The 15652-nt window shown below is 42.9% G+C and overlaps 1 protein-coding gene across 1 annotated transcript in view; it reads right to left on the bottom strand.

Annotated features, from left to right (window-relative positions):
* LOC308352115 (contactin-associated protein-like 3) overlaps positions 1 to 15652 on the bottom strand; it is a gene marked incomplete at both ends in the record, with an annotated part of 187029 nt that overhangs the window by 21257 nt on the left and 150120 nt on the right. The window contains 2 exons of the mRNA XM_080818171.1: positions 1162 to 1380; positions 2507 to 2677. Coding sequence (XP_080674297.1) covers positions 1162 to 1380; positions 2507 to 2677 — 390 coding nt within the window. The remainder of the gene's footprint in view (positions 1 to 1161; positions 1381 to 2506; positions 2678 to 15652) is intronic.

Genomic DNA, 15652 nt, shown 5'->3' on the forward strand with positions numbered 1-15652 from the left:
GAGCCTCTTCCCTCTCTCTCTGCCTGCCTCTCTGCCTACTTGTGATCTCTCTCTCTCTGTGTCAAATAGATAAATAAGATGTTAAAAAAATAATAATAATACCCAGGCTCAGGCCTGCCTCGCTCCAGCCTGCCGGCTCTGAGGTCAGGAGGGTACCAGTCACTGAACACTGAGTAGCTCTCTCTCTCTTTCTATCATGCCTCACATGAGCCTAATCTCCAATCTGGGGGCCTTGGAGTTTTCTGTGTCATGGGTTGTACACACACACACACACACACACACACACACACCTCCCTGCATAGCACAGCCCCCAGAAGCTGTAGGTGTCCTCTGGCAAAGCAGACTGCGGGCTAATCTGTGATTTAGATTAGTTCCTAATAGGACCAGCTCCTTATTTACTTGAAAACACATGAGAAATGACCAAGGAAGAGCTACCTCATTGATCTGCTTGCTTTCCAAATTAGAATAGAGTTGTCTGAAAAGTAATGTAGCAAAACTTATCTCTCCCTTTGAGAAAAAGAAAAAAAGTAAGCGAGTACACGGAAAGGAAGACTTCCTCTACCCAGAGCTTTCATCCCTGAAGCACCAGCAGCGAGAGTGGAACCAGACTGGTTCTGAACCCGGTGTCTGTAAGGACTGGGCAGCGGAGGAGGGCGACACCGCCACGTGAGTCCTCCTGCGGTCTGTGTTGGAGGGGACATGGGAGAACTCGGGCACAGTCACACGGCAGATTCCCCGACTGCACTGAGAAGTGAAGCCGGGAGTTCCGGGTGACATTTGCTAACCGTTTTATAAATAGTGTTGATAAGAAGTCACTAAAGCTAACGCAGGTCATCAATACTGTTGAGGTCCAGCCTGGGACCCCACCCACTGGGGACTGGGTTTCTCTTCTATTTCAGTTTCTAGACTACATCTCTCGCTCTCTCTGGACGTCCGTTATGTCATCTGTGACCTGGGAAATCTAGGGAAACCATGATCCCGAACAACGCGCTATGGAAACTGTCTTAGCAACCATCTGTGGAAAGAGAGCCTGACTCTTGCTGGAGCCCTCAGTCCGCGGTGCTGACAGGAGCCGCGTGCACCTGCTGCCGTCAAGGCTGGACGGCTCACGTCTCCTCTGTGTCCACCAGCACAGCCCAGCCGGAGGGCAGCCGCACTCACCCACGAAGAGCTGGCTGTTGAGCTGCAGGCGGGCATGGCCATCCGCGGGCGCGGCTTGCGTCTTGCTGGGGAGCTGGTCCACTTGAAGGGTCGCCTCCTTCACGTTCCTCTCGGCCCTCACGTGGTGCCACCGGTTGTCGTTAAAGGGAGTGGGAGAACGCACTGTGACCTCGCATCGCCCGTTCCCCACATCGAAGGAAAAGGTCACTTCTGCAGGAGCTGCAAACACAGAGAGGAGAGCAGCTCGGTTCATTCCGCAGGGAGGAAATTCAGTCTCGGGAGACAGGAGGGCAGGGGCACGACATGCTCCTTATGAAAGCGGACGGTGACACGGCTGCTGACCAATGTCACTCTGAGCTGGCTAGGAGGGCAACAGAAATGTGTGTCCTGGGGGAAGAAAAACAAAGCCATTTTACCCTATTCCTCCTCAGAGAATGCTCCTCATCTTGCTAAACCTTAAGGACTAGGGATCTTTCCCCACTGGAGGGAAACTGGCCTGTGACCTGCCTTCTTACATATCAGCGAAGTTATTTCAAGGTGGGTGGAATCCTCATGTACTTTATTTAAAAAGCCCTCCGTGAAATTTTGAAGCAAGGAACCGAGCCTTGCATACATGGGTGAACGATGTGGCGAGTCAATTACATGAAATGAATCTGCAATTTAGGGAGTAGTTACCGGACCAGTTTGGTTTAAAAGATCCTTATTGCACACACAGTTAGGGCAGCACAGAATTGGACAGACTGCTGTGTGTTTTGTGAATCACTGTTTTCCTCCCTATTAAAAATAAGGATTTAAAATAATGGAGCTTTAGGTGCTCCTGGGTGGTAAGGTTGGTTAAGCATTCAACTCTTGGTGTGAGCTCAGGTTGTGATCTCAGGGTCACGAGATCAAGCCCTGCACTGGGCTCCATGCTCAGCGTGGAGTCTGTTTAAGACTCTGTCTGCCTCTTCCCCCCTCCCAACCCTGCTCTCTCTCTCTCAAATAAATAAATCTTTTTAAAAAAGGTATTAGAGGGGCGCCTGGGTGGCTCAGTGGGTTAAAGCCTCTGCCTTCGGCTCAGGTCATGATCCCAGGGTCTTGGGATCGAGCCCCATGTCGGGCTCTCTGCTCAGCAAGGAGCCTGCTTCCTCCTCTCTCTCTCTCTGCTTGCTTCTCTGCCTACTTGTGATTTCTGACTGTCGAATGAATAAATAAAATCTTGAAAAAAAAAAGGTATTAGAACTTTAGTATGTACTAAAGGAATACAAGTGATGGAGAAAGCATAGTAGTACTTTGGGAATTAGGTTCCCAGAAGGGTTATTGCTATATACTGAGGCCTGGTGGCTTTGCCCAGGGGGCAACTCACCGTGCAGCTCTAGTCTGATGAAGTCTGTGATCCCCAGGTTCTCCACAAACACCCCAGAAGGTGCTGTCGTCTTAAAAAAGAAAGTCACATCAGCACTGAGTTCTCCATGGAACGTAGGGAAGTGAAGGTATGAGGTCTCGGTGTTGAAGGAAGCAGAATTCCAAAATGAACCTGTTTCCAAAAACAAAAAAAAACAAAAACAAAGTGACAATAGCAAGGAAACAGAATAACAACACATTTCATATTTCTAGCAATTTTTTTTACCATTATTACCATTTTTACCATTATTAAATGCATTCATTATCTATGCAAGCCTTCACTTGGGGGTTCTTCCAAACATACAGCCACAAGGTGAATATCCAGATACTGACTCTTTCAAGGATTAAGATGGACAAGACTGCAACTGAGTGAACAGATAATCACTGGAAATACCCTGCGTTTTTTAGAAGAAGATGTTATTTATAGATTACCATTAAGTCAAATTGACTTTGGGGGGACGTACAGTTAGATGAACTTTAATACATGCGTAGGCTTGTAGAACCACCACCAAAATCAGGACCCAGGACAGCTCCGTCTCCCCCCTCCCTCGGGCTGTTCTCTTACAGTCACACCCTCCTCTGCCCCTAAGCCCTGGCCACTGTGATCTACCGTTGTGCCTTTTCCAAGTGTCATGTAAACGGAGTCACACCGTAGGTGACCTTCTGAGACTGGCTCCTCTCACTCAGCGGAAATCCCTCGAGATGCACTCAGTGTGCCACGACTTATTGCTGCCCTATGGTCCTTCCTCACGTGGATCGGGCCACCATTTCTTTGTCACTGGAGAACGTCGGTGTGGTTTCCAGCTTTGGTCGTTCACAAACAGAGCTGCTCTAAACATGTCTGCCCATCACACGTGTATCTGCAAATAGTTTTCTTTCTTGCTTTCCAACCTGGATGCCCTTCCTTCCTTCCTCAGTGGCCACACTGGCTAGGACGTCCAGTGTGACTGAAGTCACAGAACAGAAGTGGTGAGATTGAATATCCTTATCTCGTGCCCACTCCTGCAGGGAAAGGGTTCAGTTTTTCACCAGTAACTATGATGCCAGCTGTTTTGTATATAGACAACCTTTATTAGGATCAAGAAGTTCCCTGTTATTCATAGTTTGCTAAGAATTTTACTGTGAGTGGTATCTGATATGAATGTATGATGTTAATTCATGATATAATCATAGTAATTCAAATGATCATGTTCATATCAATTGATGCAAAAAAAGCATCTGGTGTGATTGTTCTTCTTTAAACTGTTAATATGGTAGGTGACATTGATTGATTTGCAAATATGGTCAACCCTTGAACAACAAGGGGGTTGGGGCACTGACCTTTGCACAGTTGGACATTCACATGTAACTTTGGACCCTCCAAAAATGTACCTACTAATAGCCTACTGGACAGGTTGACTGGACACCTTACCAAGAAGCATCAACATTTGATTAACACACACTTTGCATGTTATAGTATTATATACTGTATTCTTACAATACAGTGAGCTGGTGAAAACAAAATATTATTAAGTAAATCACAAGGAAGAGAAAATACATGTACAGGATGGTACTGTATTTTTTGAAAAAAATCTGCACATAAGTGGACTTGCCCAGGTCAGACCCATGTTGTTCCAGGGTCAGCTGCACTGAGTTAGCCTTGTGTCCTGGCGTAAATGCCAGCTGGCGATGGTGTATTATTCTTTAAATGTTCCTGGATTTTTTTGCTAATGTAGTTGAGGATTTTTGTATTTGTGTCTGTGATGATGTTGTCCGTAGTTATCTCTGTCTTAATTTTTTTTTTTTTTTTGCATTTTCTTTTTCTAGTTTGGGTACTGGGGCAATGTTGGGCCCGCATAAAATGTTGGAAAGAATTTCCTCTGCTATTTGCTGAAAGAGATTGTGTAAACATGGTGTTATTTCTTCTTTGGTGGAACTCACCAATGAAGTCATCTCCGACTGGATTCAATTCCATCAATACCTCTAGGTCTCTACTAGTTGTTCAATTTATCTTGAGTGAGTTTTAGTAGTTAGTGGTTCTCAAGGAATTAGTCTGTTTTATCTACGTTGGAGAACTGACATGTGTAGAGTTGTTTGTGGTATGCCGTTATTATCCTATTGATGTCTGTAGGGTCTGTAGTGATACTCCAGCTTTCATGCCTCATATTGGTAATATTTCTCTTCTCTCTCTCTAACAGTTTTGCTAGAGATTTATCTATTTTATTGTTCTTCTATAAATATTTTGTTTTTATAGATCTCTGCCTTTAATTGATTTCTCTTATCTTTATTATTTCCTTCCTTCTGCTATTTTGAATTATTTTTTCTTCCTTTTCTAATTTCTTATGGTAAAAGCTTAAATCATTGAGTTGAGACCTTTTTCTTTCATAATACAAGCATTTAATACTATTACTATCTCTCCAAGCACTGACATAACTGCCTCCCACCATTTTTGATATGTTGTATTTTCCTTTTCATTCAGATCAATATATTTTATAATGTCTACTATTGAGACCTCCTTGACTCATTTAATATTTAGCAGTTTGGTGTTTAATTTCTAAGTGTTTGAAGACTTTCTCACTCTCTTTGTTCTTTGTTTCTAGTTTAATTCATTTATGTCAGGGGATGTATTTTTGTGTGATTTATCTGATATGTGCTCAAGTTTGTTTTGTGACACAGAATATGGTGTATCCATGTGCATTTTAAAAGAATGTGTATTTTACTGTTGGTAGGGTGTTCCATAAATGTCAATTAAATTCTGTTGCTTTGTGGTGACATTCAAGTTTTATGTACACTTTGCTTGTTTCCCCCCCATTAGTTCCAAAGATTAATGAGAGAGGAGTACTGGAATCTCTAATTATAATTATGATTTTGCCTACTTCCCCTTTCCATCCTGTCAGTTGTTGCTTTATGTATTTTGAAGCTCATTAGGATTCTTATGTCTTCTTAATCACTTTTTGTATCTGTTAATTTTCTATGCTTTCAAGCAAAAACTTTAATACAGAAACCCCAGCTTTCTTTCAATTAGTGTTTGTATAGTATATCTTTCCCTGCCCCTCTTTTTAAACTTATGATATCATTATATTTGAAGTGAGTTTCTTGTACAAAGTACATAGTGGAGTCATTACCATCTGTCCTTTAACTGGTTTGTTTAGACCATTCATATTAAATATAACTGTTGACAAGTTTAATTTAGTTTTATCATTTTATTATTTTTTCCTGTTATTTTTTCCTTATGCTTTTTTGTTCTTTTCTGTCTCCTTTGGGGTTAAACATTTTTTAGTTTTCTATTTTTGTTTGTCTATAGCATTTCCTTCATTGGTTATTTTAGGAGTGACAATATATACACTTACCTTTTCAGAGTCTGCTCAGAATCTACATTTTAACTACTTGGACTCATATGTCAAAACCTGGCCAACAATTCTGTCAGTTTACCGAGTGCCCTTTATTTATTGCTGCCAAATGTATTCCATCTGTACAAATGTATTCCATATGTACAAATTAAGAGCTTTATGAAATAATATTGTATTTTTAATACAACCACAAGTATATTTAAAGTAACTCAACAGGACAATAGTCTATTATATATACCCTGATAGTTACCATTTCTCAAGCTGATTTTTTACCCCCGAGGTCCCAAATTTCCTTCTGGTATCATTTCCCTTCTGTCTGAATCTTCCCTTAGAAAGTCTTTTAAAGTATTTCCTGGTAAGGAATGCTTTTAGCTTTCCTTCGTCTGAGAATTTATTTATCTTCATCCCTGAAGGAGGTTTTTGCTGAATATGGAATTCCAGACTGACAATTCTTTACTTTTAGCCCTTGAGAAATGTTTTACCACTTCCTTCCCAGCTTCCATATTTCTTTTTTTTTTTTTTTTTTTTTTTTTTAATTTTTTATTTTAATAAACATATAATGTATTTTTATCCCCAGGGGTACAGGTCTGTGAATCATCTGGTTTACACATTTCACAGCACTCATCATAGCCCATACCCTCCCCAATGTCCATTTCCCCACCACCCTCTCCCGTCCCCCTTCCCCCCCGCAACCCTCAGTCTGTTTCTTGAGATTGAGTCTTTTATGGTTTGTCTCCCTCCCAATCCCATCTTTTCATTTTTTCTTTTCCTACCTCCCCCCAAACCCCCCCACCTTGCATCTCCCCTTCCTCATATCAAAGAGATCATATGATAGTTATATTTCTCCGATTGACTTATTTCGCTAAGCATGATACCCTCTAGTTCCATCCACGTCGTCGCAAATGGCAAGATTTCATGTCTTTTGATGGCTGCATAGTATTCCATTGTGTATATATACCACATCTTCTTTATCCATTCATCTGTTGATGGACATCTAGGCGCTTTCCACAGTTTGGCTATTGTGGACATTGCTGCTATAAACATTCGGGTGCACGTGCCCCTTCGGAGCACCACGTTTGTATCTTTAGGATATATACCCAGGAGTGCAATTGCTGGGTCGTAGGGTAGCTCTATTTTCAGTTTTTTGAGGAACCTCCACACTGTTTTCCAGAGTGGTTGCACCAGCTTGCATTCCCACCAACAGTGTAGGAGGGTTCCCCTCTCTCCGCATCCTCGCCAGCATCTGTCATTTCTTGACTTGTTAATTTTAGCCATTCTGACTGGTGTGAGGTGGTATCTCATTGTGGTTTTGATTTGTATTTCCCTGATGCCGAGTGATGTGGAGCATTTTTTCATGTGTCTGTTGGCCATCTGGATGTCTTCCTTGCAGAAATGTCTGTTCATGTCCTCTGCCCATTTCTTGACTGGATTATTTGTTCTTTGGGTATTGAGTTTGATAAGCTCTTTATAGATTTTGGATACAAGCCCTTTATCTGATAGGTCGTTTGCAAATATCTTCTCCCATTCTGTCAGTTGTCTTTTGGTTTTGTTTACTGTTTCCTTTGCTGTGCAAAAGCTTTTGATCTTGATGAAATCCCAATAGTTCATTTTTGCCCTTGCTTCTGTTGCCTTTGGCGATGTTCCTAGGAAGAAGTTGCTGCGGTTGAGGTCAAAGAGGTTGCTGCCTGCATTGTCCTCAAGGATTTTGATAGATTCCTTTCGCACATTGAGGTCCTTCATCCACTTTGAGTCTATTTTCGTGTGTGGTGTAAGGAAATAGTCCAATTTCATTTTTCTGCATGTGGCTGTCCAATTTTCCCAGCACCATTTGTTGAAGAGGCTGTCTTTTTTCCATTGGATATTCTTTCCTGCTTTGTCGAAGATTAGTTGACCATAGAGTTGAGGGTCTATTTCTGGGCTCTCTATTCTGTTCCATTGATCTATATGTCTGTTTTTGTGCCAGTACCATACTGTCTTGATGATGACAGCTTTGTAATAGAGCTTGAAGTCTGGAATTGTGATGCCACCGACTTTGGCTTTCTTTTTCAATATTCCTTTGGCTATTCGAGGTCTTTTCTGGTTCCATATAAATTTTAGGATTATTTGTTCTATTTCTTTAAAAAAAATGGATGGGATTTTGATAGGGATTGCATTAAATGTGTAGATTGCTTTAGGTAGAATAGACATTTTCACAATATTTGTTCTTCCAATCCATGAGCATGGAATATTTTTCCATTTCTTTGTGTCTTCCTCAATTTCTTTCATGAGTACTTTATAGTTTTCTGAGTATAGATTCTTTGCCTCTTTGGTTAGATTTATTCCTAGGTATCTTATGGTTTTGGGTACGATTGTAAATGGGACTGACTCCTCAATTTCTCTTTCTTCTGTCTTGTTGTTAGTGTAAAGAAATGCGACTGATTTCTGTGCATTGACTTTATATCCTGACACTTTACTGAATTCCTGTATAAGTTCTAGCAGTTTTGGAGTGGAGCCTTTTGGGTTTTCCACATATAGTATCATATCATCTGCAAAGAGTGATAGTTTGACTTCTTCTTTGCCGATTTGGATGCCTTTAATTTCTTTTTGTTGTCTGATTGCTGAGGCTAGGACTTCTAGTACTATATTGAACAGCAGTGGTGATAACGGACATCCCTGCCGTGTTCCTGACCTTAGCGGAAAAGCTTTCAGTTTTTCTCCATTGAGAATGATATTTGCGGTGGGTTTTTCATAGATGGCTTTGATAATATTGAGGTATGTGCCTTCTATCCCTACACTTTGAAGAGTTTTAATCAGGAAGGGATGCTGCACTTTGTCAAACGCTTTTTCAGCATCTATTGAGAGTATCATATGGTTCTTACTCTTTCTTTTATTAATGTATTGTATCACATTGATGGATTTGCGGATGTTGAACCAACCTTGCAGCCCTGGAATAAATCCCACTTGGTCGTGGTGAATAATCCTTTTAATGTACTGTTGGATCCTATTGGCCAGTATTTTGGTGAGAATTTTCGCATCTGTGTTCATCAAGGATATTGGTCTGTAATTCTCTTTTTTGGTGGGATCCTTGTCTGGTTTTGGGATCAAGGTGATGCTGGCCTCATAGAATGAGTTTGGAAGTTTTCCTTCCATTTCTATTTTTTGGAACAGTTTCAGGAGAATAGGAATTAATTCTTCTTTAAATGTTTGGTAGAATTCCCCTGGGAAGCCGTCTGGTCCTGGACTTTTGTTTGTTTGAAGATTTTTGATGACTGTTTCAATCTCCTTACTGGTTATGGGTCTGTTCAGGTTATCTATTTCTTCCTGGTTCAGTTGTGGTAGTTTATACATCTCTAGAAATGTATCCATTTCTTCCAGGTTGTCAAATTTGTTGCCATAGAGTTGCTCATAGTATGTTCTTATAATTGTTTGTATTTCTTTGGTGTTGGTTGTGATCTCTCCTCTTTCATTCATGATTTTATTTATTTGCGTCCTTTCTCTTTTCTTTTTGATAAGTCTGGCCAGGGGCTTATCAATCTTATTAATTCTTTCAAAGAACCAGCTCCTAGTTTTGTTGATTTGTTCTATTGTTTTTTTAGTTTCTATTTCATTGATTTCTGCTCTGATCTTTATGATTTCTCTTCTCCTGCTGGGTTTAGGCTTTCTTTGTTGTTCTCTCTCCAGCTCCTTTAGGTGTAGGGTTAGGTTGTGTATTTGAGACCTTTCTTGTTTCTTGAGAAAGGCTTGCACTGCTATATATTTTCCTCTCAGGACTGCCTTTGTTGTATCCCACAGATTTTGAACTGTTGTGTTTTCATTATCATTTGTTTCCATGAATTTTTTCAATTCTTCTTTAATTTCCTGGTTGACCCATTCATTTTTTAGAAGGATGCTGTTTAGTCTCCATGTATTTGCGTTCTTTCCAAATTTCCTCTTGTGATTGAGTTCGAGCTTCAGAGCATTGTGGTCTGAAAATATGCAGGGAATGATCTCGATCTTTTGGTACCGATTGAGACCTGATTTATGACCCAGGATGTGGTCTATTCTGGAGAATGTTCCATGTGCACTAGAGAAGAATGTATATTCTGTTGCTTTGGGATGGAATGTTCTGAATATATCTGTGATGTCCATCTGGTCCAGTGTGTCATTTAAGGCCTTTATTTCCTTGTTGATCTTTTGCTTAGATGATCTGTCCATTTCAGTGAGGGGAGTGTTAAAGTCCCCTGCTATTATTGTATTACTGTCGATGTATTTCTTTGATTTTGTTATTAATTGGTTTATATAGTTGGCTGCTCCCATGTTAGGGGCATAGATATTTAAGATTGTTAGATCTTCTTGTTGGACAGACCCTTTGAGTATGATATAGTGTCCTTCCTCATCTCTTATTATAGTCTTTGGCTTAAAATCTAATTGATCTGATAGAAGGATTGCCACCCCAGCTTTCTTCTGATGTCCATTAGCATGGTACATTGTTTTCCACCCCCTCACTTTAAATCTGGAGGTGTCTTCGGGTCTAAAATGAGTTTCTTGTAGGCAGCATATTGATGGGTTTTGTTTTTTTATCCATTCTGATACCCTGTGTCTTTTGATTGGGGCATTTAGCCCATTAACATTCAGGGTAACTATTGAGAGATATGAATTTAGTGCCATTGTATTGCCTGTAAGGTGATTGTTACTGTATATTGTTTCTGCTTCTTTCTGATCTACTACTTTTAGGGTCTCTCTTTGCTTAGAGGACCCCTTTCAATATTTCCTGTAGAGCTGGTTTGGTGTTTGCAAATTCTTTCAGCTTTTGTTTGTCCTGGAAGCTCTTTATCTCTCCTTCTATTTTCAATGATAGCCTAGCCGGATATAGTATTCTTGGCTGCATGTTTTTCTCGTTTAGTGCTCTGAATATGTCATGCCAGTTCTTTCTGGCCTGCCAGGTCTCTGTGGATAGGTCCGCTGCCAATCTAATGTTTTTACCCTTGTATGTTACAGACTTCTTTTCCCGGGCTGCTTTCAGGATTTTCTCTTTGTCGCTAAGACTTGTAAATTTTACTATCAGGTGACGAGGTGTGGACCTATTTTTATTGATTTTGAGGGGCGTTCTTAGCATCTCCTGGATTTTGATGTTTGTTCCCTTTGCCATATTAGGAAAATTCTCTCCAATAATTGTCTCCAATATACCTTCTGCTCCCCTCTCTCTTTCTTCTTCTTCTGGAATCCCAATTATTCTAATGTTGTGTCGTCTTATGGTGTCACTTATCTCTCGAATCCTCTCCTCGTGTTCCAGTAGTTGTTTGTCTCTCTTTTGCTCAGCTTCTTTATTCTCTGTCATTTGGTCTTCTATGTCACTAATTCTTTCTTCTGCCTCATTTATCCTGGCAGTGAGAGCTTCCATTTTTGATTGCACCTCATGAATAGCTTTTTTGATTTCAACTTGGTTAGATTTTAGTTCTTTTATTTCTCCAGAAAGGGCTTTTATCTCTCCGGAGAGGGTTTCTCTAATATCTTCTATGCCTTTTTCGAGCCCGGCTAGAACCTTGAGAATTGTCATTCTGAACTCTAGATCTGTCATGCTACCTATGTCTGTATTGATTAGGTCTCCAGCCTTCGGTACGGCCTCTTGTTCTTTTTTTTGAGGTGAGTTTTTCCGCCTTGTCATTTTGTCCAGGTAGGATTTGCTTTCTCCTGCTGTGGAATTCCGCTGTTCTTGGTGACTGAAGTTGGTTTTGGATCGGTTTCTTGTTGATCTTCTGGGGGAGGGGCCTGTTGTAGTGATTTTCAAGTGTCCTTGCCGCAGGCGGAATTGCACCGCCCTTGCCAGGGGCCGGGCTAAGGAATCCGCTCGGGTTTGCTTTCGGGAGCTTTTGTTCCCTGAGCGCTTTCCGTAGAGTTCCGGAGGACGGGAATGAAGATGGCGGCCTCCCAGTCTCCGGCCCGGAGGAGCCGAGAGCTTGGGGTTCCGCTCCTCAGTGCGCTCTCAGAGCAAAGCGCCCAACAGTCCCGCCTCCCTGGCTTGCGGTCGCGCCTCGAGGAAAGCAGTCAATTGTTGGAGCTGGAGAAAAGCGCCGGGTCGCTTTTGTCTCCGTGGCCTCCGGCCGCGCTCCGAGCCCACCCAGCCTGCGACCGGCACAAGGTAACCCTGGGCTTAGAGCTCACTCCTCGGCTTTGTCGCTATAGCCGGCTTCCCCGCTCCAATACCTGCGAGCTCTGCGGCACTCAGACACCCCCAGTCCTTCTGTGACTCCGCGGGTCCTGGGGTTATGCTGACCCCGCCTGGGTTTCCCCCCAGTTTAGCCTCTGGAGCGATGTCTCCCAGTGGAGCCGACTTTTAAAAGTCCCGGTTTTGTGCTCCGTCGCTCCGCCGCTTGCCGGGTGCCGGCCCCTCCCCCCGGGGTCTATCTTCCCGTCGCTTTGGATTCACTTCTCCGCAGGTCCTACCTTTCAGAAAGTGATCGATTTTCTGTTTCTGGGATTGTTGCTCTTCTTCTCTTCGATTTCCCGTTGGGTTTGTAGGTGTTCACAATGGTTAGATAAGCTATCTAGCTGATCTCCTGCTACCCGATGTCGTCTCAGCCTGCTACTTCTCCGCCATCTTGACTCCTCCCCCCAGCTTCCATATTTCTAATGAGAAAGTCACGGCCATATGAGTAGGAGTTCACCTGCAGATAATACATCACTCCTCTCTGGTTGGTCTCAAAACATTCTCCATTGCCTTCGTTTCCAGCAGTTTGATAATGATGTGTCTGGAGGTGAATTTGAGTTTATCCTGTTTCAAGTTCATTCAACTTCTCAAGTCTGTTTTTTACCAAACTTGGACAATTTTCAGCCTTTTATTTTTTTTTTCAATTTTTTTTTTCAGCACCACACTGTTCTGTCTGCTTCTGGATGTTCAATTACATGAATGTTAGATCCTTTGTTGTTGATTCAGAGTTCCTTGAGGCTCTGTTCATTTTTAGATTTTTTCTTTCTTTTGATCAGATGAGTCATTCCCATCATTAAGGCCACTGACTGTCTCATCTCAGATCCACTATTTGGTCCACCCAGGACATCTTTTATTTCAGTTTCATATTTTTCAGCTCTAAAGTTTTCATTTAGCTCTTTGGATATCCTATTTCTTTGGTGAAATGTTCTTTTTCTATTTGCTACAAAAGTGTTTATGATCACTTGTTAGAGTTCTTATGTAATAGCTGTTTTAAACTCTATCAATTCATTCTAACCACTGTGTCACAATTGCATTAGTATCTGTTGACTACAATTTCCTAAGCCAGCTTTGATTTTTCTGATTCTTTGTGCTAAGTAATTTTGGATGACTTCCTAGATATTTTAAATATTATATTAATAAATTCTGGGCTTTGTTTAAATGTTGTGGAGCATGTTGATTACATATATTTATATATATGAATATACATGTATATATACATATATACACATATATACATATATACAAATTTTATTTTTTGTTTTTAATTTATTTAGGTTTTTTTGCAGGCACTTGGCCTAATTAGGATCTGGCCACACATTGCAACCTGCCTTCTGTGGGCTGTCTCTAATGGCAGTCCAGTTTCCAAGGCCTTTGCAGCACGACTCAGCTCTGCCTCACTTGTGCACAACCCAGCGGCCAGCCTGGGTCTTGGGTGGTCCACTCTCCATTCAGTTCTCAACTTCTTGGGTCTACAGTTAGGACCGGATCCATGCATGTGTGGCTCCAAGGTGAGCCTCGGATTTCATGAACAACATATAGTATGCTTTCCTGAATGGCTTCCTCCCTCTGCTCTTCTAGGTACTTTCTGGTCCCCTGGTCTCCCTTGTCAGTCACGGAACTGGAAAACAGGCTCTACTGAGACTGCTCTGTAACGCTCTCCTGTGCAACTCTACCTGGTCCATTGCCAAGCGATGGGTGAGTGGAGGAAGAAAACAAAAATAAGAGGAGTCTCCCCACCATCTCTGAGCCACAGCTGCCCCACGCAGAGCAAAGGTCCCCTTCTGAAGTCCTGGCTCTTGTGTGTTCCCTGGGCAGCTTCTGCTGCTATCGTCATGGGTCTGCCTGGATAGAAAAAGAGGGAAATGGGATTCCTGCATTCCTTGAGAGTTAGAAACTTTCTGTTCTGGCCTCTAGCCAGGGCTCAAGGGCTTCTCCTGGAACCTCTCTGTCTGTGACCCAGTGCCCACGTCTGGGTTGACCGACAGATACAGGAGGGAAAAGTAAATGATGCCTTCTGGTTTCTCCTCCTTGCCGCTGCTGGCTTCCCAGAGCCCTGAGATAACTGTTTCAGGCGTTCTGCCCAGGTTTCATGGGGGACTCGTGGGAGAGATGGGGTGGGCGTGCTTAATTCGTCCTATCTGGACACAGAGTGTGGTCTGCAGTCTAAGGTCGTGAGTGGGAAGAACAATTCTTCGTACTATCATCCGTCAAGGCATGTTCGTATGTTCCGTACACTGTGACTATCCACCTCTCAATATTTTTGTCATCTGACGTAGGAAACGTTCTTTTTCTCAATGGCAAGACTCAGAAGTGCCAGGACTTCTCCACATGGCAGCATCTCCTATGCGGCCCCGGGAAGGGCTGGCCACCGCAGCCTTGGTAGATGTTGAATTCTGGCCTCTGCTCTGACACGAGTGCCAGTGGAGAGTCTGGGCCAGAGGACTGACGTGCCCTGACCTTTCCCTCTGGCCGTTCTGTGGCGTCTCTGCTAAGTGGGCAGAAGCAGCTGCAAGCAGGCCAGTCAAGCCACTGGGAGGGGGCGCTGGATCCAGTTTTGAAGTTCAAAGTGATGCGATTTGTATTTGTGGATGAGTCCGATGTGTGTTAAGAGAGGAAAGAAGTTATGAGTGGCTGTTACGTTTTCCGTCTAAGCGAAAGGAAGCAGGGAGTTGCCATGCCCTGAGTTGGGGAAGGTTGTCGTGGAAACACTTTTCATCCTTCTTTTGGACAAACTGTTCTGAAATGCCTATCGAGGCAGAGAGGTACAGCCTAAGCAGCTGGATGGCAGAGGTGGGAGTGCAGGGAGACGGCCTGGGGTATAAAGATGGCAGAATCACTGACCTCAATGTGGGATTTAAAGCCACGAGCCTGTTGGGAACAGCTCAGCACTGGCGAGCAGAGAGACGGAGGGCTGAGGACGCGGGCAGGGGGCACAACAACAGGATAATGCCACTGGCGCGGGGAAGGAAGGAGGGAAAACCCAGACTTTTGTGGGTAAGCGGGCCGCTGAACAAAGACGTGAATCAGAGTGAGTGAGGACAGGAGGCCAAGGTCAGGTCTGACGCCGCCTGAGAGCAGAGGGCAGGTTTAGCCAGGTTGGGGCCTCACTGATGCCTGGAAAAGGCAGTTTGTAGGGGGTGATGGAGGAGACGGCCGGAAGGGGACACATTCAAGAGGGATCAGAAGGAAGTAAATTAAAGGTAGAGTGGATCCACTTTATTTCAGTTAGTTTGGGAGAGGGAAGTCTTCGGAGAAATCCACATGCCGTGGGAGGGGTGAGGACAGTTAGGACCACTGAGGTTCGCAAACTGTCAGGGGTGACGACGAACAGGCACGTGATGGCTTCCGTCACCTCGTTTCTCAGTATCTTACCAGTTTTAGGCATCTCAGCGCTCAGCCAATACTTACTTACTCCAATTAATTAATTATTAAATCACTAGATCTTGCTGACTGGGTGATCAGTGTTTCAGATCATCCCACCAACCTTCACAGCACTAGTCCGACTCAAATACTACACAGAGGACACACACTCCGAAGATAATACATATTCCTCATTTTTCTCTCAAGCACAATGCCTATGTACACTTCTTTTGTGTTAACACATTCCTAATGA

Source organism: Martes martes, assembly GCF_963455335.1.
Source record: "Martes martes genome assembly, chromosome: 11".
Taxonomy (NCBI): domain Eukaryota; kingdom Metazoa; phylum Chordata; class Mammalia; order Carnivora; family Mustelidae; genus Martes; species Martes martes.